This window comes from Panthera tigris, chromosome A3, assembly GCF_018350195.1.
Source record: "Panthera tigris isolate Pti1 chromosome A3, P.tigris_Pti1_mat1.1, whole genome shotgun sequence".
Classification (NCBI taxonomy): Eukaryota; Metazoa; Chordata; class Mammalia; order Carnivora; family Felidae; genus Panthera; species Panthera tigris.
Genome location: NC_056662.1, coordinates 61,653,604 through 61,678,081, shown reverse-complemented (window position 1 = coordinate 61,678,081; position 24,478 = coordinate 61,653,604). Strand labels below are relative to the sequence as shown.

At 36.7% G+C, this 24,478-nt stretch overlaps 1 protein-coding gene across 2 annotated transcripts in view; it reads right to left on the bottom strand.

The window, feature by feature from the left end:
* The window catches only part of TMEM131 (transmembrane protein 131), a 238,002-nt gene that overhangs the window by 42,560 nt on the left and 170,964 nt on the right, over nt 1-24,478 (bottom strand). For both annotated transcript variants that reach the window (XM_042981230.1, XM_042981231.1), the window contains 14 exons: nt 20,132-20,240; nt 16,834-16,942; nt 15,871-16,024; nt 15,607-15,777; nt 14,419-14,529; nt 14,189-14,323; nt 10,197-10,301; nt 8,742-8,828; nt 4,939-5,091; nt 4,766-4,841; nt 4,479-4,596; nt 1,986-2,124; nt 1,761-1,870; nt 1,220-1,286 (listed from right to left, as the gene is read on the bottom strand). In XM_042981230.1, the coding sequence (XP_042837164.1) occupies nt 1,220-1,286; nt 1,761-1,870; nt 1,986-2,124; nt 4,479-4,596; nt 4,766-4,841; nt 4,939-5,091; nt 8,742-8,828; nt 10,197-10,301; nt 14,189-14,323; nt 14,419-14,529; nt 15,607-15,777; nt 15,871-16,024; nt 16,834-16,942; nt 20,132-20,240 (1,644 nt within the window). The remainder of the gene's footprint in view (nt 1-1,219; nt 1,287-1,760; nt 1,871-1,985; nt 2,125-4,478; nt 4,597-4,765; nt 4,842-4,938; nt 5,092-8,741; nt 8,829-10,196; nt 10,302-14,188; nt 14,324-14,418; nt 14,530-15,606; nt 15,778-15,870; nt 16,025-16,833; nt 16,943-20,131; nt 20,241-24,478) is intronic.

The window sequence follows — 24,478 nt, the reverse complement described above, 5'->3', positions numbered from 1 at the left end:
TCCTTATCAAGGCAGAATGAAAGGAATTTCTGGTTACTGAGATTTCTAATTATTTGGAATCTAGATAACCTTGAGCTTATTAGGTTGTCACTCTACGTATGGAAAAAACAGATTACAAAAAGATTCCAAGAGAAGGGCATGAGACTAGAATATATGATTGCCTAAATTTCAGTCTAGTGTTCTATTATTTGGCAGAAGAAAGACATACTGAGAATTACTTTCCTATACAAAATTGACTTAAAGACTATATAAAAACTATTCTACAAAGGTTTAGCTAACATATGCTTTAGAGAATAAAACACAAAACTATGGGAAAGCACACACATATTTCAAGAACTATAAAATATCTGGTTTAACGGGCTAATTAGTGATTCCTAATCAGCAATGACCATGTGGCATGAGTATGGGCAAGGGCTCTGGGATCTGAGAGAACTAGACTTGAATTTGGCCCTGCCAGTTATCACGGGTATGAACTTGGGTAAGTTGCTTTCTTTTCCTGAGACTTCTTTTTCCTGCCAAGTGAACAAGGGAAATACCTCCTGGGTTACTAGTAATTGCTCAGTTGGCTACTATAATGACTATGTGAAATTATAAGTGTGAATGTCTCTGGCAAATGCTCACACATACTAGATGCTCATGAAAAACTGGGAAAGGTTCTTTAACATAGCCCCCAAATACTAAAAACACTTTGCACTGCTTTTCTTTCCTGGCCTACTGAGCCACAGATTGTCTTATCCAGTCAATACTCACCATGGTCTTCCTACATATCAAGGAACCAACTGAAGGGCTTCCCAAGTGAGTTTGTTTAATCTGTTCAACAACCATGGGTTTGGCATTCATTGAGCTTACAATTTTATTAGGAAGTATCCAAAATAAAATTTTAAATGACTGAGCTGATTATTTTGAGGCTTAATAAAAATAAATTATGTTAGTTTATACCGCATTTATATATCCTCAGGGTTTCTGGTTGTCATTATTATAAAACTTCATGAGCTTATAATGCCTGCAAACAGGAACCTTCTATCCTGTGTGCTTCATGTTCTAAATCCCATCCATTCCTCCTGGTTTTTTGCCTCTAAAATGATTACTGGATTGCTTTGACTTCTTTAGTAACCTGCCCTTCAGTCAAATTTCAGGGTAGTCAGTAGTTTTCTTCCAAATTTGCTCTGATCATATCATAGTTATTTCTTTGGAATTAGTATGAAGTTTACATACTTACAGTGTTTCTGAAGACTTGGAATTCTAGTGTTCTTAAATCTATCTTTGCAACCTTACTCAAGTTAAACCTAAAATAAAAAATGTACATATATTTCTTCATAAACAGCATCATAATTAATTAGGGGGTAAAGAGTAATTATTAAGTTTGTATTTTATTTGCAAATTACCTTCTGGCTGATTTTGAGGTCAGTATTACCACATTAATGGCTTTCCAAAAATTAAAGGCCACAACTTATTGTTAATATTTTGCTCATTTTTTAAAAACTAAAACATTTGAAAGGTTCCACTTGCTTTCTCTTTATAATTTTTTAGAAAGGAGTTCAACATTACTTTTTCTTATCTTAAGCTGAAAACTTTTCTAGATACTTAAATACTTAGATATAGCTATATCTCTCCCCAGTACTTCCTCTCAATTTTAATTACAGATCTAGAATTTCTCTAAGCCAATTCTATTACTGTATAAGCTGCAATAAAGTTTTAAATGTATAAAATAATAATCGATGCTAATATGGAACATTTTGATTATTTAAAGCAATGCTTACCTTGATATTAACTTATCTACAAAGACTGAAGGATTGGAATATAAAGCTAGAGGAATAAATTGTATATAGACAGGAACATCTGCAGGATTTTCTAAAGTAATCTCTTCTTCCTTAAACAAAGTAACAAAACAGTAAATGAGAGGTTTCCACAGTTAAAAGTTAAGGGTAGATACTTTATAACCCTATTATATATTTCCCAAAACCAAGGTCATTCTGAATACTTACTGAGGAGCAGTTTGTATTAGTAAGTGGAAATTTCAAGTGCCGGGGGGAGCTAATTATAGAAGGCCAAGAGAGCTCAGCAGTGATTTTTGACAGTATATTTTTTTGAAGGTCTGTATTTACTTCAAATAAAGCGCTCAATCTAGAAAAAAATAATTTGTAAGTCACTATACCATTAAAAATTTTTTCTCAAATGTTTATTTATTTTTGAAAGAGAGAGACAGAGTGTGAGGGAGTGGCAGAGCGAGAGGCAGAGAGAGAGGGAGACACAGAATTCAAAGCAGGTTCCAGGCTCTGAGCTGTCAGCACAGAGCCTGACGCGGGGCTTGAATTCACAGTGAGATCATGACCTGAGCTGAAGTCAGACGCTTAACCGACTAAGCCACCCAGGCACCCCTGTAAATCACTATATCAAAATAAAATATTTGAATTTTCTGAATATGATCTATTATTATATTCTTAAATAAACACAGTTTTATTTGCTCTGACATTTTACTACACTTTTAATAGACACGTATGAAGATGTCTCTGTTTTGGCACAAAGAGCTGCCAAAGTCTCTATCACTGATCACCTGTGTTGTTTTTTGTACCAAATATGTAAAGGACAAGGCAGGTATACACAGATAACATATGGTGTTAAGGGGATCCTAAAGGATCCTGCATGCCTAGTGGAAAGATCTAGACACCAACAGCAGGCTGCTGATGAATATTCATCAGGACAACCTATGGGATGGCAGTGCATTGCTTGGCATATGGCTTTCCCTCTTTGGGATTAAAAAATGAAGGAAAATCCTGACATGCAATGAAGATGTTAGTTGAAGTGGTAATACATATGGGGCCTTTATACAGATATATGTAAAGTTATCAGCAATATTCAGGATGTCATCTGAGTATTTCCCTACTTATGACTGTTCAAGAACCAGCTGTTTAGAGACCAAGAACACATTTCCTAAGGAAACAACATTACACATGGGGCTAAGGTCCCTGGGCCCAAACACTGAAGCCTACTTTAACCCACAATACCAGTGAATACCAATACTCTATGTTGGTAAGAATACAGGCTTTACAAGACTAGAAACAGAAATTCCCTGTAACATACACAGTGACACAGTAGGAGCGGGGAGAATGCCACACTCACTGTGCACCTGGGACGTGATGGTACGGGGTAGATGCAAAGCCCAGCTCTTTAGCAGTGGAGTGTTGGGCACAGGTGGAGGAAGGTAGGGGTTTTGGTGGGTAGGAGGGGAAGACGTTGCTCTATAGCACTCCAACTTATGTATTCATAATATTAAAATTTGGAGACTGTCTATACATTGTAATGTCTGTAATGGAAATGTTGGGGACGAAGAACTATTTTATTGAGTGTTCTCTTGAGTGAGTACATCAGAAGTCTTTCTGTACTTATTTTAACCATTTTAAAGTACAAATTTAACTCTCGTCTGCCTTAAGAAATCTTTCCACAGCAGACAGTTCAGATAAACAGAACGTCTTAAATTCAATTGCTAATGGTTTGAAAAATTTAGTACCTATAAATGAGAATATCCTGATAGTGACAAATAGATTCAAATTAGGCAAGTGGAGAATAGCAGTTTTTTTTTTTTTTAACATTTTAAGTTTATTTATTTTTGAGAGAGAGAGAGCACGCATACATGCACACACACACACAAGTTGGGGAGGGGCAGAGAGAGGGTCACAGACTCTGAAGCAGGCTCTAGGCTCTAAGCAGTCAGCACAGAGCCCAATGCGGGGCTCGAACCCACGAACTCTGAGATCATGACCTGAGCCAAACAAAGTTGGAAGTTTAAACAACTGAGCTACGCAGGTGCCCCAAGAAGACCAGTTTTTATCAGCTGCCATAGTATCATTATTCTAGTCACATTCTCTGCTGAAGCATAAGAAAGATTGTACTTCTACATTCCTGAGTAAGTGTGCATCTACTTTTGAATCCAGGTGTGGTAGTGATTTGTCATTAGCACATTTTCTGCCTGCCAAAGATATATCGTTGAGCCTATGTGAACTGGGCTCTGTGTGCCCCCTAACAGTTCAGCATTTGAAAGGGAGGAGGTAGTTCTTTTCGCAATGAGCAAACGGACACTTGGTCTTCATTGTGGGATTAAACCCAGGACATGTTTTCTCTGCCTCTAACAGAGGTCAGTGGTAGGTAAAAACTTTCTTTCTTATGCAAATGGCTGTATCTAAGGTGAACACTGTATTCATCCTATATAAAGACAACTTCAAATAGTTCTTTGATTTTAAGGAACTATCTAGAGCACTGGAGAAACGAACAAAATGGTAGTGTGTATATTTCTAAGCAATATGCAATTAAAATGGCAATTCAAGATGCCTCATTAATAATTTTCTGAAGATAAGGTGTTATTTTCTTAGCCATAGAGAAGTAAAATAACCTAATACAAGAATAACATCTAGAAAGTAACATCAACAGGTACATTTCGAACTGGTAAAGATAGCTAAAATACTTAAAGCAAAACCACTCACCTATGACCTGAATTTTCCTTTATTCCCATCCATCCTTTGAACAGGCTTTGATGCAAATCCCAGTCAGCATCCCAGGTGTCTTCCTGCATGGCTACACCAGGCTGTACTTTGGGTTCGGCTAAAACAAGGAAACATGTATTATGACATGTTTAGCCCTACATCTATATCCACTTGTCAGTTTTCCTTCAAATGATTTCCAGGGTACCAAAGGATAGAGTGGCGGCGTTTCATCAAAAAATATTTTGGGTAGAATGAAGGGCATGAGAGAGAATAGCAAGATAACTTACATTTGGATAGAAAAGGCAAGCCAACATAGCAATGATCCCCACACTGCAGTCCAGGATCAAAATAAATGTTTGCAATCTACAAAGAGGCACAGGAGAATTGTGAATCCCAAGTCCACAGAAGGTCACAATAACACAATACTAACACATGGGAATCCTCAAACACGTTTTCAAACCTTTGATTTTTTTCCTGGCTCTAAGTCTTCCTTATTGCCCCGTAACCGTTTGTAGTAAAATCGCACATCTTCTGACAAAGATCGTATTTGTTGTATCTTCACCTTCTGTGAGAAGGAGTTCATAATATTTAAGCTCTGATGAACTATTTTCCCCTGAAGGAAGAAAACAAACAAACTCATTTGTATGTGGTTGCATTTTCTTAAGAACACACAATTTAGAGGTGACAGACATATTTTTCAGAAACTGAAGCCCAAAGGATACTTAGAATTTTTATCACTTAATAATCTCTAATTTGTTAATCAGAGCCCTCTCAAATATATCTATATTGCTATTTCTGTGTGTGTGTGTGTGTGTGTGTGTGTGCGCGCGCGCATACACACACACACACACAATTTGTTTTTTTCACAGCCTGTTATAGAAAAACTAGCGGGACAAATCTCTGTACTCTTATGAAAATGAATTAAAATAAGAAAGTAAAAAAAAATGTTCACACTTGATGTTAAAAAAACGAGGATGCCAACAGAGACAGCTCTGAATAAAGGAAATGGTCACTGTCAGTTTGTGAAGCAAGGTTTGTTTACCAAGGCCAGGCTGCCCCCAAAGTATCCAAATTCAGGATGAAAGAATTTAATTCTAAAATCAAAAGCCAAACAAGACAAAAACAAAAATCAGATTTCCTTAGGAAAAATTTTTTCTTTTTAAAAGAAAATGTCATTTGTACCAAAGAGAAATGAGATACCTTTTAAAAATACAGGTTATCATGTATCTTATTAAAATAGCAGGCAGATTAAATGACTAGATAACCAGTGACTGCTCTTATCAACTGTATGCTTCTCCCTATGATAGGGGATCAGATTTTAAGTAAAAAATTGAATGATTTAAATAATCCTCAATAAGAATTATGTTATAATCTTTCTTTTGTTTGAGTACAGAATTTTACCTTATAATTTGATTCCTAGTCATTTGAAGAAGTCTCGAAAATGATCATACCCACTGGGCTAATATTTGGTACTAGAAGACACAGAGGTTAAGAGAGTGTACAGAAAAAAGAGCTGAATGAAGGTGAGGTTCTAAGTAACACTCATCATTTGCAGCCCAGCCAGAGGGAAACAGCAGACAGCTATGAGAGGCCAGGTGTGCTGCTATGATGGGGAGAACACAGGAGCAGGAAGCACAAGGCCTTTGACAGCCCCAGCTTGGCCTCTAACCAGCTGTGTGTTTCTGGCAGTTACCTGGTCTTCATGCACCTGTAATAACCACTTCACTCAAGTCCATGTCTTGTCTTTCAGGGGGGTGGGGTCAAAAGAGGTAACAGATACAAAAGTTTATTTTACAATGGAATTCAAATATTAAGTATTAAACTATGAGTTACTTCAAATGTTTATCTGGAGGTACTGTTTTCATTAGTTGGCACGAATATACTCCACTAGATAAGAGATTTTATAGAACCTGATGACTGTTATGGGCTGAATGTGAACCCCTCTCCCCTCATTCATATATTGAAATTCTAACCTTCAATGTTCTAGTAGTATTAGAGGTGTATTTCGGAGTAGTGTTTCGGAGAGGTGATCGGGTCATAAGGGTGGAGTCCTAATGAATGGGATTAGTGGAGAGACAAAAGAGCTTGCCCTTCCTCTCGGCTCTGCTGGCTAATTGAGGTTACAGTGAAGACAGCCATTTGCAAAACCAGGAAGAATGCCCTCCCCAAACACCAGATCTCCCAGCACCCAAAACTGTGAGAAGTAAATGTTTGTTGTTTAAGTCACCACAATATGGTAATTTGTTATAGCAGCCTGACTAATGCAGTAACATGAAGTTAATTTGTGATTCCAAGCAAATATTTGGTCCTGTAAGCCACCTGAAGATATCTAGAAGTTCGACCCAAAGTAGTTCAAAACCAACACCTTGTTTTTATACAGATGCTTTCTCGTTTACTCCATCCATGGGCCTTTCACTGTGTCATCTACTGAATTATTCCCTTCTAGGGTTTATTCTGTGTTTAATATCACTGATTGAAAAGGCAACTGAAGAATGGAACAAGGTCTTTTTGGATAAATAATGAAGTCAAGAGTTCTGTACAGTCAGTGCAAAGTGGAATCACAAGACAAAAATTTCATTAAGACCCAACTTAAATGTGTGGGACCTATTAACTCAAAATTTATATTTTTAAGTTGCTCAACTCTGAATTTAGGTTTATTTAAGATTTTACACTGCACTATTTCTCTTAACCCATCATGTCTCCTTCCACAGGGTAGGGGACACTTCTACATTTGTCGCCATGTACCCTGAACTGACCATATCATCTTTCTGCAAAAAGCAGTGGCTGTCTCTTGATTTCCCTACTTCTTTTCTCCTTGTTCTCTAGGTTCAAACTCTAAGTCATATTTTTGACTCTATCTATCCTACCCATACTTGCCTCAATTAGTAGGACCTTCTCAGGATATTCAAGCACAATTCAAATGTGAAATGTCTCTTGCCTAAGTTCTTGTCTCCATTATTTTGCTCCTTCAGCCACCCATTATCTACTAACTGCCTGCTTTGAGGATAAAAGATCCTTCATCCCTTTCTTTGATGAACTCAGAGTCTTACTGGGGAGACCAACACATAAGGCAATATTTAAAGCACATGTGAGGCCTGTTGCAAGAGAGGTTATTTAAAATCATTTTAAGATCACACATGTAACACCTAGTAATGTCTAGTGGAGTCAAGAAATGGTCAGGGAAGAGATGACAATGGAATTGAATCTTGGAAGACAGTGTAGTTCTTTGAAGGTAGGGGAAGAGGAACGGCATTCAAGACAAACAGCCAAGGCTTAGAGGTATGAAAGGGCTTTACTGCTCTGCCAATGCCCTAAGCTCAAACCTCTTCTTGACACTTCTCATACAGATTCTGTATGAGTGCCTAGGTTGGCCTCAGGCACTCTATTGTCACTTCCTAATTCACCTTATATTTACTTCTGCCAGAAAAGAAAAAAAAAAAAAAGTTTAAACTCAGCTCTGATGATGTCAAACTTCTGCTTAAAAACTTTAAATTTTATGGACTTAAATGTGTTAATGTTTTTTTTTTTCATGCTATCACTCCAACATGTCATTCCATCTTCTTAAATTTCCCTCCATTCTTTTTTTTTTTTTTTTTTAACGTTTACTTATTTTTGAGACAGAGAGAGACAGAGCATGAACGGGGGAGGGTCAGAGAGAGAGGGAGACACAGAATCTGAAACAGGCTCCAGGCCCTGAGCGGTCAGCACAGAGTCTGATGTGGGGCTCGAACCCACGGATCACGAGATCACGACCCGAGCCGAAGTCGGATGCTTAACCGACTGAGCCACCCAGGCGCCCCAAATTTCCCTCCATTCTTATCAAACTGGGCAACTCACTACTGTGTAAAGCCATCTCAGACTTTACTGCCTCTGTGTCTATACTCAGGTTGACTCCAGGGTCCTGAATGCAAGTTTTTACCTCCCCTATTTTCCCTGCTAAAAGAAATTTTAAGCCAGTTTACATGTACCTTTATCAATTACATATGTATTTCCCTCACAGCACTTGATTTTTATACTTTTTAGGGCACTCTCTACATCCTGCTTTACATTTATGCATCATGGACCCATTTCCCATTCTTGATCGAAAACTTTTTGAGAGAAGGAACTAGTTCTCTTTGTGTCTCCTGTGGAAGCTGGTTCAATGTCTTACCTTAAAATAAGCAATTAATAAAGAATAACTGACTTTACTGTTAGATTATAGGGACACAGAGGTAAAGGCAAAGAAAAAAATTACAAAAAAAATCTATAAATTAAATCTCTTACTGGAAAGGAAGGTGGAAGAACCATATGTTTTGGGAAGCAAGTCAGTGAACCCACTGCGATTACAGCCTTCACAGGAATTGTTAGAATCTGTGGAGTGAAGTAGACCATAAGGAAATAAGTGTTTAAGTCTGAGATTAATCTTGATCATTACTGCATAAGTTTTGAGGATGTAAAAAAACTCAACTTGGGACTTATATTAGCAATAACCAACTCAAAAGTAATATTAAAATTACCTACATATACCGTTTAACTTGACCAATGTACTCCATCAAATGCTCTGAAATACAGTAAATTTCCATGTACTGCTCAGTGATTCAAAGAAAACATGGTAAATAAGACCAAACAATGGGAAAGGAATGAAGAGCAGATTTTCATAATAGGTTATTCTGCAGATTATTAATTTAACAAGGAAAGTCAAATTGTACTCCTAAAACAATGTATGAAAAACAGCATTTTCTAGAGTTACATAGTTCTCTATTTTTTGTATATAGTAATAAATTAACATCAACTTAATTAAAAAATGAGTTGAACATTATAGATTTAGAATATCAACTCATACTCTATTCATAACTTACAAAGATACTTCTCTAAGATATTTTTTCCTAGTTTTCATTTTTATCCATACTAACAAAAACTTGTCATAGCTATGAAATGCACTTATTTGTATTATGAGTGATTAACAGGAATTCTTTACTTTTGGAGGTAATTTGCCATACTCCCAACAAATCATTTATTATTACTTTAATTCTAATTATTATTTTTATATATTATTATTATATCACTAATTATGTTTATTCTGAATTCACTTTCATTCATGTGGGGGTGGTATATGATGAAAAAAGGTTGGAGAATAAGGGCAGCAACTTGTTGAATCTAGTAGTGTTCAAATTCACAAAGAACTGCTAAATATTAAATTAAAATATTAAATTAAAATCTAGTTGTGGCAGAAATATATCCATTCAAAATCCCACTAAATGCAACATGTTAGACACCACAAAGAGTCTTTCACTCAATGATCTTCACTTTGCCCTTGACTTAGAATGACTCATGTAAATATAAGAACTCAAATTAAGATGTGAGTTCTCGACTGTATCTTCCTTTTTGGAAATATCACACAGGATGATATTAATGATTGCAGAAGAATCAGTGATCTAATTCAGGAATTTCAGTCAGGGTCTTTGCAGTGCTATAACCTAAGCAGGTTTCTAACAGAGCAATTTTAAGTGTGCCAAAGCCATTTTTCTCAAGTTGTTTTCAGTTAAGAGGTTTGGGTTTTATCAGAAAACTATGAGCTAATGAACACCATTGTTTTGTAAACTATTCTCAAAAGCTCAGTTTTTAAGGTTATGAAACAGATAAAGTGTAACTTTATCAGTAAACTTAGTTGTTTCTATTGAAAACAAAAAAAGGACTAAATCAGAAATACCTCATTGACATGAATCCCCATAGTCTTACCTCATAGTCTGTGGTGATCTGTATGGCTCCATCATGAATCCCTTCCAGTTTTTTTGCAGTAAGTTTGACTCTGAACACTGCAAAATAGCCTGAAGCTAATATTACCTGTATGTAGTAGAAATGACATCATTCATTAGCCTTGCTAGCTCAAGTTTCCTATTAAAATGGTAAAGAGAGCTATTGTGATGAAGTGATTTCTGAATTCTTATGTATGTCTAGTGTATGACAGTGAATTGCCACACCATCTTGTACAAATATCTCAAAATAATGTCCATCCTTTGATACTTATTCCATGGGCCACCAAGAAAACTGGCTTCCTGAGGAACAATCTGATTCCCATCTACCAAGATGGAAAGGGGTATGGTCCTCACACATCACACCTATACCTGCACAGACAAAGAGGGTGAGAGCTGGAGCAAAGGGACACAGCTTTCCACCAATCCTTCAGCTATTTTAGGGCACAAGTACAAAGTTGGTTCTGTTTCAAATTCTGAATTTAACTGTCACATTAATAATCATGCCTTCAAAGCAACTGAGATTATTGCGTCATACGAAAGTGTCAAATATAATGGAAAGAAAGAAGAGTTAATAAAAATTTGAAAGAAGTATGGAAATTTTATCTGTTTTCTCAAGCTATTTGCTGATGTTTCTGGCATTTACCTCTTTTTAACTGAAGTATAGTTAACATATAACGTTGTATCAGTTTCAGGTATACAACATAATGATTCAATACTTGTATACATTATGAAATGATCACAATAAATCCAGTCACTATCCATCACCACACATAATTAAAAATTTATTTTTCTTGAGATGAGAACTTTTAAGATTACTCTCTTAACAACTTCCACATACACAATACAGTATTACTAATTATAGTTACCATGCTATACATTATATCCCCATGATTTTTAACTGGAAGTTTGTAGATTTTTACCCCCTTCACCTAGTTTGCCACCCCCACCCCCTACCTGCAGCAATCACCAATCTGTTCTACCTATGAGCTTGGTTTGTTTTATTCTTTTATATTTTACATCTAAGTGAACTCATATAGTATTTCTCTTTCTCTGTCCAACTTCTTCCATTTAACATAATGCCCTCAAGGTCCATCCATGTTGCTGCAGATGGCAAGATTCCATTCTTTTTTATGACTAATATCCCTGTGTGTGTGTGTGTGTGTGTGTGTGTGTTTGCGTATCAACCACATCTTCTTTATTCAACCATTGATGGTCACTTAGGTTATTTTCATATCTTGGCTACTGTAAATAATGCTCAATAAACATGCAGGTGCATATATCTTTCTAAATTAGTGTTTTCGTCTTCTTCAGATAAATATCCAGAAGTAGAGTTACTGGATCATATGGTAGTTCCATTTTTAATTGTTTGAGGAACCTCATACAATTTTCTACAGTGGCTGTATCTACCAACAGATGAAGGTTCCCTTTTCTCCACATCCTTGACAACACTAGTAATTTCTTGTTTTCTGACAGCCATTCTGGCAGGTGTGAGGTGGCATCTCATTGTGGTTTTGATTTGCATTTCTCCGATGATGGCTGATGTTGAACATCTTTTTCATGTGTCTGTTGGCCATCTGGATATCTTCTTTGGAGAAATGACTATTTAAATCCTCTGCCCATTTAAAAATCAGACTGCTCATGTTTTTGCTGTTGAATGGTATGAGTTGTTTTACATACTGTGGATATTAACTCCTTATTGGAAACATGTTTTGCAAATATCTTCTCCCATTCAGTACACTGTCTTTTCCTTTTATTGATGGCTTCTTTTGCTACGCAGAAGCTTTTTAGTTGGATGTAGTCCCAACAGTTTATTTTTGCTTTCGTTGCCTTTGCTTTTGCAGTCAGATCCAAAAAAATCATCACCAAGACTGATGTCAAGGGACTTACCCTTATGTTTTCTTCTAGGGGCTTTATGGGTTCAGGTCTTAAATTTAAGTCTTTCATCTGGTTTGAGTCAGTTTTTGTGAGTGGTGTGACAGTGGTCCAGTGTCATTCTTCCCACACTCTCTTCAATTGTGAGATTCCCAATGGCAAGTAAGTAATTCAGTTTGTGAAGCTGTACTTCAATTATTAGTAGTTATATTTTATCTAGAATTCACATTTACCTTAAAATAACAAATGTCGACACACCAAACAGACTCACTTTCTCCTTTTTTAGAAGCATTTTCTGTGTTGGTTTTGTGCAATTCTAACACTTTCATCATGACTCCTGCTGCCCAAATCAGAACACAGGTCTGAAGGTCATGGACTTGTTGGCAATGTGTGTTTCATACGGAACAGGATGCTAATTTAGTTCATAGCTTTGGGTTTTGGGAAAACAGTTGAAAGTTTAGGCACTGTAAGCTTAAAAAAATCATTTTGTGGAGTTGCTATTTTGAAGTTGGCAACTCACTACAACTTCCTATTTTAAGAGTTCATAACAATGATCTCATCTTTTTGTCCCTTGTTTTTAAATTTAGAGTTTCATATAAAAGCTAATTCTAAAACCCTAAATTGTCAAACAGGCTTTCTGTTGTTAAATGGACCTCTCAAATTTAAATAGTATGTGTTAACATATGCTATTTATTGTTAGGAAATGATCCAGATTTCTAGAATTATTGGGTTTATAATGTCTTACTAGGAAACAGAAAACTCAACCACGTGGGAGCAGATATACACATGATTTGACTCTTTACTGTTGAAAGGAATACATTAATGGCTGGCCTAATTATTATGTTTTCAGCATTCTATTTCTATTAAAAATAAAATCTCATTTGCAGTGACAAATATTACTTCTCATGGATATATCTTTGTTTTAAAAGGAGGCTTTATTTTTGAATCAAATTTAATACACTATAAGTTACTGAAATATACACAGCCATAAATTACCACTATTCACAAATATCTGATTATGTAGCTTGAATGCTACATAGTTGCAATTAGAATATATGTCAGTACTGTTTTCCCCCTTTTCATAAATCCTCTTCCAAGCTTCTACACACAATCATCAAATTTTTATTTACTTCATATTCAATCATAAAATCATGATTTACTTTATGTACTGGATTGTTCCCAAGTTATTTGAATTATTAGTAATGTTACTATAAACATCTCCATTCTCTCAGCTTTTACTTCTTCAAATTATTTCCACAGGAAAAATTCCCAGGAGTGGTATATATTGCCAAACTGCTCTCCAAAATAACTATTTTTGGGGATCCTTCTAGTATAAACTGTTTAAATCAATTTTTATAGCCTATGGCATTCCATGGAAGCCTATTTGTCAACCATCTCTGTGCGTAAGGACATTTTATCTTTCTTTTGTTAAAACTGCCACAAAAAGTTCTATCCTTAGCTTAATGGATGATATGTTAAGCTCCTCCTCACACAAGGTGACTCTACTAGTTCTGTTCTGAGTAGGTATAAACTCCAAGTTCCACTTTCAGTAGTGGAAAGGGCTTTGACTAATATATCTGTTATCTCTGTTTCATGCTCCTTTATGACCAAATGTACCTATTTATACAACAGAGTAGAAGTACAAGGGCAGATCTAGAAAGGGATCAAACAGTGTTTGCTTCACTGATACTCTCTTCTCATCAGTACAGAAAACTGACCACAAATATTCTGTATAATCGAAAACACTTTCTGCCAGTGTGCAGGGCCATCTTTTTGGCCAAGTAAATTCAACGAACACAGGGTTAGTTTAGTACCTATGGGGATTTCTCTTATAATGACACTTGTGTTACAAAGAGATTATTTAAGTTTTGTTATAGAACTTTTTATGACAAGGCAGAACTTACTCCTTTGGGCTTCAAGTGCCCTCAATATAAAAGGAGGGGTTGAAGTAGATTACCCACAAGAACCTTTTAATATCAAATAACAAATGTTACTATGAATCTCACAAAAATATTAACTGAAATATGTGTTGTAGGAATAGTTTTTTACTTGGGGTTTAGACATACATCTAAGTTTAAGGCAACAATAAGAAAATTTACTTACTGACGACTGGTCTGATAAAGAGGATTTTTCTAATTCCGGAAGGCTTGAAATTATTGTAGTTCTATTGCCTTTTTCAGAAGCTACAAGTTCTATCGATAAACCGTCTCCTATGATGTGCCAACTTTTTATGGCCAACTTAAAAAAGAGAAAGATATGAAAGTGATTATTGCAGCACTAGCATAAAATCCTTAAATGTGATTTAGAATAAAAACATATATATATTTTTTTACCTCAATTGGATTGCTGTTTATAATTGCAAATAAAATGTTACTTGCTTCTGTAGCACTCAATATGCCAAAATCTATGAAACGTTCCTCTATTTTAGGGGGTAATACAAAGTACTGAAAAGATATGAAAGAACTAAATTAAATATACAATCACATTTACATAAAAGAATGTTATCAAGAGAAAGTAGCTATATGAAGATATCCTAAGGTTTCTATATTTTATGTCAATAAACACAAATATACACATATATAAAATATAATTAAGCATTCTGTACAATGAAATATTTTGAGTAATCAGAAATGAAAACATTCATAGTCTCTATGGAATAATATTGCTTCTCTAAAGGCACATAAAAGAAATAGGAAGATAAAGTACTAGGGAAGGTTAAGTGGAGCCCTAGAGGATGAGGCAAAAAATCCTTGGTCTCAGGAAACATTATGCATTCATGAGAGCAGCCATGATATATAATTATTCAAGCAAAACAAATGAAGAAGTGGGATAATTCTGCAATTATCCCCAGCTCTGAAATTCTTATTGATGTTGGCTTTTTGGAGAATTACATCTTTATATGTTCTCATTTTCTTTTTAGCTTTTATATCTTTCTTATCAGTTTTATTTCTCATCTAAAGTTCTTTCATTGATTATCCTAAGGACAGCTCAGTTTGGATTTTTTTTCCTCTGGCTTATTTTCTGTATTAGAAAGACCTTTACTCTTTCCTACTATTCCCAACTGTGTGTCTTTACCACCTTACTTTCACCTTTATTATTTGACTCTCTTCTTCACCTTGTATTTCCTAGTTTGAGTCATCTCTTCCTTAAATACTTTCCTCTTCACCCTCCCTGTAGTATTGGTTTTTTTTTGCTTATTATTTTCTCCTACTTAGTTTGTTTTTACTTTCCCCATGATTGTAACAGTTTAAAAGCAAAACCAAGAGAAAGCACAATGTGGGAAAGATCTAAGTACAAGCTGTAAGGGAAGGATTCAACTGTGACATGATAAGAGATGGCCGCTGGGAAGGATGAAAACCAGTTATCTGAAAAGTACTGACTGAGGAGGGATGACACCAACTTGTAGAGCTCAGAAAATGGCAAAATTTAAGTATGTACCTGTACAAAATGATTGCCTAATAATAGCTGAACACACAAAAGACGGGTAGAGTTAAAATTTTAAAGGTAGGTAACATACTTACATCTAAAAATCCTGTATATACCCGCACAGGTAAATGAAATTTAGAAGCATTGGTAATAAGTAAAATATTGTTATCTATGTGCATGGATGATGTGGATGGCATAAAAAACAGAGTAAAAATGTATCCTGATTCATTTGGAAGAATTAAGACTGGTTTGCTGAAGTTGTGAACCTAGGAAGTGAGGGGAGAGAAAAAAAACAATGTGTCAGCATCATCTAGTTGATAGATTAGTAAAATCAAAAGTATGGGTGTTCCCAGACATACTTTAAACATTGTTTTGGCTTCTTCTGGTAGCAATACATCATGAATGAGGATTGCAAAGCTGAAAGTGTTCGTAAGGTAAATTGGCCTTTCCACAGGATCAGCAGGACTGTCTCGGATGTGAAATAATGTTGCAGCGTGATCAAATCCCAAATAACTATTTGAAAAAACATAAACAAATCATTTTTACCTCCATGTGTTAATTTAAAATCTAAGTTCTTCTGTTTTTAATAACTTTACATTTAGCATTAAGGACATAACTGGAGAAGTATAACTATAAATATTTTAGAGATTGCACATGATTTAAAACAAAACTTAGCTTACAAAATATTGACATGTAATATAAAGAATTATTCTCTATTGAATTATATGAAGTCAAGTAAAATCAAGGACGTATTAACAGAAAAAGTTTTAAGCTACTTAAGAAAAATCATGTTCATCATTTTATTGCAACCAGCTTTGTTAAAATGAGTCCCTACCAAGAGGGATATTGAACTATTATTATTTCAAGTATAATCAGAAAATGAACTACATATTTTACTGCCCATTTATAAAAAGCTGTAATTCTAGAAGACTGTTTATAAGTTTATTAAGGAATACAAATGATTTTGTTTCAAGTGACAATATACCTTAATAACAAGCCACAACTGACTGTATGTTACAGAAGGAATTACAGAAACAGCTTCAATGATTTGAATATTATTTAAAAATCATAGATTCATTTTTCTATTGTATTACTGAATCGTTAAGACTTTATTTAAGCCCACATTATATCATCCTATTTACCTTTTTCTTCTAAAAAGTTAAACAGGAGATTTTTCTCCTTTACAGTGGAAGTTGTTCTTTTCAACAATTCCATGGAGTTTATGTGAATTTGGATACTACTTTTGCTAGGGTCAATGAGTAGGAAAACAAAATTTACTGATTAGTGAAAACTTAGAAAGCTTACTTTAAAGAGAAACTCACCCATCTAAAACTTCTGCTTGATATGGTATTTCAAGTTTAGAATAACTCTTTTCCTTTGCCTTAACAGTTATTTTCCCAGAAAACTGAGACGGTTTTTTTGCCTTTGATGCTAAAAGGAAGCATAAAAAATAATCTCTGTCACCTTTTGCTATCAGAGTTTATATACAGAGCAGGATGAGAGTGACTTGATGTAAGCTGACAAAATCTTAAAAACAAAGCTGAAGTTTCAGATTGGCAAAGGGGAGACTTTTACATTTTACATCACATTATCACACTTTTTATCCAAAAGAAGAAAAATATTTTAATTTTCCAGTAATGGGATTAAACAGATAAGGAATTAACAAGTGAACACAATTCAGGAGGAAAACACTGTATTTGAGCTATTTCCCTAGAGCCATAAGCCATGACTTTCCTCACACCAGGGCTTCTCAACCTGGGCACTAGTAACGTTGTAGGCCAGGTTAGTTCTTTCTGGGGTGCAGGGGCTGTGCTGTGCTTTGTAGGATGCTTGGTGGCATCCAGGCCTCTGCCTGTTAGATAGCAGTAGCAGCCCCCAGATATGACAACCAAAAATGTCTGTGGACACTGACAAATGTCCCCTGGCCTAGGAGGCAAAACTGGCCCCCATGGAGAACCCCTGGTTTACAGCTGTATTAAGAAATAACATTTCTTGTATGGCCAGAGTCTTGTTATAAACACCAAGAAAGTAGCATGGTGCAAGAAGCATCCGGTGTTGTGTATTAGCCTACCCGAACTCATAGTATAAGACTCTCCCTGCCATCATATTGCCCTTACAGATGACGTAAAATCTTTACATTTTGTAGCAGTTGTGAATAAATCCATCTGGAATTACAGAAATAGATTCAGTTGGATCCAATCTGGGTACCCATTAGATGTTCTTTTCAAAGCAAATAAAGAAGCTGTTTATCTTTATCCTACTTAAGGTACTTCAGGAACACTTCCAGTTAGTTCTGCAAATGTGTGTAATCCAACTTTAGCACAAACAACAACAACACAACAACAAAAAGGGTATGACATCTAGTATGTGGCTATGTATAGACAGTGATTTCAGATTTTAAAAACTCCCCCTCTGCCCCCCTTTCCCCCCCAGATAAGAAGGGGTGCCTGGGTAACTCAGTCAGTTAAGCGTCCAACTCTTGATTTCGGCTCAGGTCATGATCTCGCGGTTCAGAGGACTGAGCCCCACCTCAGGCTCCGTCTGCTCCACATGACAGTGCACAGCCTGCTTGGGATTCTCTCTCTTTTCCACGTGTGTACACATTCTCTCTCTCAAAATAAAAAAATAAACTTAAAAAAATGCCTCCCATTAAACCTCATTTCTTTCTGCTTGTTATATGGCTATTACTAGGTTTATTATTTTAGGAGGCTGTACAATATTCCTACTATGGATGGGAGGATGGAAGGGGAGGGAGAAGGTGACACCATTCCCATGGTAATAGAAACCACTTTTTTTTTTTTTAACATTTTTGAGAGACAGAGAGAGACAGAGTATGAGCAGGGGAGGGGCAGAGAGAGAGGGAGACACAGAATTCAAAGCAGGATCCAGGCTCCGAGCTGTCAGCACACAGCCCAACACAGGGCTCGAATTCACAAACCACGAGATCATGACCTGAGCCAAAGTTGGACTCTTAACTGACTGAGCCACCCAGACACCCCTAAAAACCACTTTTAAGAAACGAATCATTTACTTTTAAAAGATGCTTTTCCTTTATATTAAATTTTACATAATTTAAGAAATACTATTTTAGCATCTATGATCTCAGGAGAACCAACATTATTGACATTCATTTATATCAAGAAGGGAAATACTGCACTGGGTTGTCAACTCAGGAGCTGGAGAAGAACAGTGTGGGAGAACTACATAGAACAACTGTTCCTGGTGAACACTCCCCCACTGCTTGGATTTATCAGAAGGATGGATCCTAAACGTTCTTAGGGTCAGGAATTACTATTGGCCGCTCTTCTTAGTAAGAGAAGACAATGTACTTGCTGATGCTAATACTGGTGGACATGACTGTGGTATCCCAGCAACAGAGAAGATAATTTACCAAAGATCTGGAAATAACTGTGGCATCAAAACCTTCTGCAGTACTACTTCTTGATAGCTGGGTTATGAAAGTATGCCACATATTTAGTCGTGATTTCTTAAAAAAAAACTTTTTTGAACATTTTATTTATTTATTTTAAGTAAGTGCTATGTCCAGTATGGGGCTCAAACTCATGACCCTGAGATCAAGAGTTGCATGCCCCACTGAATGAACCAGCTAGGTGCCCCTTAATCTTGATTTCTCTGGGAGTTTTCTCTGAGCTCATGGGATGAACACTAAAGCTTGGCACCCAGATTGTGCACTGCTCCCGATCCTCCCCAGAGCCCTCAAGTGCAAGGAGTAAGCACAGATGCCCTCACAAACACTGTGCAGAGTCTTCCAGTATTCTGCTATACTCGGTAGATCACAGTGATCAAATGCTCTCTTGTGATGAGGAGTGTAGGTGTGAAATGTGGGCTACGAGCAGAGGTGGCTCCATGATAAAGCCAAAGTATAAGCTTCAGGGCTCCTCACTCTGCAAGGGCCCTTATGAGAAAAGCCCCATTTGGATTTCAGTTCTTATTAAATGTAATTACATACATAGTTAAGCAGCTATCAAATCACTATTTAAAAATTTTTGTGACCGCAAATTCAATAAATGTTCTAGTATAGGGGATAAAGCTGGATAAAAACATGCTATTAAGATAGGTTAAAGTCTGGGTTAACATTTCAAATATCAAAATATACAATATATATGTTTGAAATCATAGTAATCTAATTTGACAATGCTATCATAAAGGCTATTATTTTAGGTAGGCAGAGCTGTCTTCGCTGTTTAAAAAGCCAATATAGGAAACTGTTACAGGGAATATTTTATTTCTATTCTCAAACATGCTTCTGAAACTCAAATACATTATCACTCAATTACAAAAAATAATGACTTCATAATTAAGGTAAATACCTTAAATACTATATATTCACTAGGTATATATGTGAAAGCCCAGATTACAAAAATTTAATCCAATCCTAATGTATTTGCTAATACTAATTTCACTTTATGAAGCTGCATTTTCTTTCATGAAGCAATCAAATAAGAATTTGTGATGGTTTATAAGATAAACCAACCTAAGCAGTAATACAAAATCTGACTGTAAAATGGTCAGGGTTTCTATATGAAGATGTCAGTACAGATGTCTTCTAGTTTATCAAAATAAGATCACCCCATTAGAGAGTGAAAGCCGAATACTTACCATCAAAACTAATACTTGCAACCTTGGTATATTTACTTTCTGAAGCTTTTAACGTAATTGGTTTAAAGTGTACCGTTATAGCGTCATTTTGTGGTGTAGGTCGAACACTCTGCAAACAGAAAAAAATATGTATCATTATTTTAGTCTCATGGTTCAGTTACATTACACTGGAGAGTGTACTGGAAACATGCAGCAGAATAAAAAAATGGAAGTTTAACTTTATGCGCTCCCTTTAAACAGAATAGGCCAGGGGAGCCTATTCTGAGGGCTCAGTTGGTTGAGTGTCCAACTCTTGATTTTGGCTCAGGTCATGATCTCACAGTGATGGGACTGAGTCCCACGACGGGCTCATGCTGGGTATGGAGCCTGCTTAAGATTCTAGCTCCCTCTCCCTCTGCCCTGCTGGCACATGTGTGCTCTATCAACAAATCAATAGAATAGGTCAAACTGGCACAACATCACATTAATTTCATCAGAATATCTTCATGCAATAAAATGATGGCCATAGGAAGAGTTTAAGATCAGTAAGTGAGTGTAAAAATCTAGAGACAAACTAGTACCATACACTAGGTATGAATACATAAAACAGGAAAAAAAAGGTATAATGAGTCATATATGAGAAAAGGAGACACGAAGATTTTGATAGGGTCCCTCTTAAAGAACTCCACCATACCAAACGTAACATCCTGACTATGTTGAATAACATCCTGAAAATGAAGAATTATGTGAATTATGTGAAGAATTATGTAAAAATCTAGAGACAAACTAGTACCATACACTAGGTATGAATACATAAAACAGGAAAAAAAAGGTATAATGAGTCATATATGAGAAAAGGAGACACGAAGATTTTGATAGGGTCCCTCTTAAAGAACTCCACCATACCAAATGTAACATCCTGACTATGTTGAATAACATCCTGAAAATGAAGAATTATGTGAATTTGGGAGCCAGTACTCCTCTGCCATGGTATTTTTGCAGATCCCTCTTCTTCCTCTTCCTCTTCTTTTAATATTTACTTACTTTTTAAAAGTATTTATTTATTTATTTATTTATTTATTACTTACTTAAAAAAATTGTTTCAATGTTTATTTACTTTTGAGAGAGAGAGACAGAGTGCAAGCTGGGGGGGGGGGGGCAGCGGGCAGAGAGAGAGGAAGACACAGAATCCGAAGCAGGCTCCAGGCTCCGAGCTGTCAGCACAGGGCCTGATGCAGGGCTCGAACTCACAAACCATGAGATCATGACCTGAGCCAAAGTCAGACACTTAACCAACTGAGCTGCTCAGGCGCCCCTAATGTTTACTTACTTTTGAAAGAGAGACAGAGCATGAGTGGGGGAGGGCAGAGAGAGAGGGAGACACAGAATCTGAAGCAGGCTCCAGGCTCTGAGCTGTCAGCACAGAGCCCGATGTGGGGCTCAAACCCACAAACCACGAGATCATGACCTGAGCTGAAGTTGGGCACTCAACCGACTGAGCTACCCAGGTGCCCCTTGCAGATCCCACTTCTAATGGGACTTTCTCTACCTCCCTAGGGCATGGCTGTGTAAGTGAGGCATGCCACTGTTACCAGGCAAGGCTGTACTCCCAGCTGTGGGACTGAGCAGTGGACTGAAGGGCTGTGTGGCTTGGAGAGGTCAGAACAGTTTAAACTAAAAAATAAGATTTTTCTATTCAACAACTAAATCTATAATAACAAATACCATAAAAGCTTGCACTTTTGGAGCAAACTAGAAAAATAAATACAGTTTAAGGTGAGTTACTTTTTTATTACCTTACTGACACAAAGCATTTTTCATTGGAAGGAACCTTAAAGATCCCCATCTCCTTCCCTGTTTTACAGATGAAGAGAACCTTGCAATATGGAGTGATGTTTCAGTAGCTAGGCATCAAGAGGCGGGACTGGAAACCAGATGTCCTGACTTGGTTCAGGGCCTGGGCCCTTTACTGGCATCCTAGTGCCTAAACATGTATTAATGAAGTCATGGTATTGTACACAAATCTTGATCAATACTCTTCCTTTAGAATTCAATTAGGGGGCACCTGGGTGGCTCAGTCAGTTAAGGGTCCAACTCTTGATTTAGGCTCAGGTCACACTCTCACAACCATGGGATCAAGCCCTGCGGAGCCTGCTTAAGATTCTCTCTCTCTGCCCCTTTCCAGCTCATGTGCTCTATCTCCTTCTCTCTCTCAAAAAAAAAAAAAAAAAAAGAATTCATTTAGAATCTTACTTTGGTCTCAAAATGTTTCTGGAGTTTTTTGCTGATTTTTCAGGGGCTTTATAAACTTGTCAAAGCCTGATGCTTCCCATAGAAAGAACACAGTTCTTTTCTGTGACACCCACCAGGCACACGCCTGCTAACATGGGTGCAGTCAGGTCCCTGCAAGTCACCAAGTTCTTCCCCGTCTCTCTACCCACCCTTCAGTACATCCGTAAAGGTGGAATCTGACTGCAAAGGTGGAATGAAGGTACAAGAAGCACCTGATAGAGTATGAAGAAAAACTGCCCCTTTTGCACTGGTGTGCTATCACAGGGAAGAAAGTTGGTTACACATAAAGATTACAGACACTGCTTTTACTACCAGATGGTGGGGCGTCTCCCTCCTCACTGCTCGTTAGTCTTTACTGGGCCTGGAATGATGACCCTAAGGATGGTTTTGCAGTTTTCTGAGCTGGAAATCTTAATAGCCTGAGCTCTTGGCCTCAGGGTCTTTTGGTATTTTAACTCTTTTATCTTTCTTCTGAACTTCTCATTTGCTTTGGAATCTCTAACTGGGGCTGCAAGTGGATTTGTTCATATTGATATATTTATTATCAGTACGCTTGCGATTAGTAGCAATCATTTAAAATACAAATCTCTTCATCCCTTAAAGAGTGTGTGTGTGTGTGTGTGTGTGTGTGTGTGTGATTTTTAACAATAAAACAAAGCAGTTTGACTATAAAACGGGAAGGTTTCATATATTACATACCTACACTAATACTTCTTCTAAAGGAAAGGAAAGCAGTACAGAAGTGTACGTGACAATCCCATTTGATGAATTTATGCAACAAAAAAGATATTAAGTATTTAACTAGAAGTGTCAGTTTGAGTAAGCTGTCCATCTACTCTGGGCCTTATTTTTCCTGCCTGTAAAACACTAGGGGATTAGATTAGGTATTTTCTAAGATTCCATCTATTTACAAAATTTGGTGGTTGTATTAATTTTGTTCTTTTTTCAAATGAGCACTTTTACCCTGAGGTCAAGATTTGTTAGAGAGATGATCGTATAAAAAGCACTGTAGTTTGCAGAGGACTTCCACATGCTCTACTGAATGTGTCAGAGTAGGAATGGAATCTTGACCATTTTCAAACACGCTTAAAGACTGCAAGTAGCAGTTCATTAGTAATGACGATGACACCTTTTGAGTGCTATTAGCCTGCACGACACCATAACAGAAATAGCTAAATAAAACTATTTATTTATTTAAAACAGTCACTGTAAATAGTAGGAGCTTAGAGTACTTGATGAAAAATGTTTTTCTCACATGTAACATATTACTCTAAGATTTTCCTTACCAGAGGAAAAATTTTTTTAATTGTTTTCCTTTTTTTTTTAAAGTTATTTTTGAGAGAGAGAGAGAGAGAGAGAAAGAGAGAGAGAGAGAGAGAGCAAGCGCAGGGCAGGGGCAGAGAGAGAGAGGGAGACACAGAATCTGAAGCAGGCTCCAGGCTCTGAGCTGTCAGCATGGAGCCCAATGTGGGGCTTGAACTCACAAACTGTGAGATCATGACCTGAGTAGAAGCAGGATGCTTAACCAACTGAGCCACCCAGATGCCCCTAGAAGAAAATTTTTATATTCAGTATTATTAACTCTCTCCTTCTCTCTTTATTGCACCAATAGTAAGCAAACATTCAATTGACTCACTTTTTTAATGTTTTATTTATTTTTGAGAAGGAGAGAGAGAGAGAGAGAGAGAGAGAGAGAGAGAGGGAAAGTGTGCACATGAGTGGGGGAGGGGCAGAGAAAGAGACATGGGGACAGAGGATCTGAAGTGGGCTCTGTGCTGAGAGCAGCGAGCCCGATGCGGGGCTCAAACTCATGAACCCGGAGATCATTACCTGACTCAAAGTTGGATGCTTAACCAACTGAGACACCCAGGGGCCCCATTGACTCAAGTTTTATACAAATGATCTGAACTGTTCACTTATTATTAAAAAAAGCCCAACAAAATGGAAAAATCCATTTTCCAAGGAATCAAAAACAAAGCTAAACAAACAAAACATTTAAGTAGTGGCTCATTCTGGTTTGTTTTTTTTTTTCCCCTATTCTGGTGGCCTTAAATGAAAAATAATACAAAATCATTA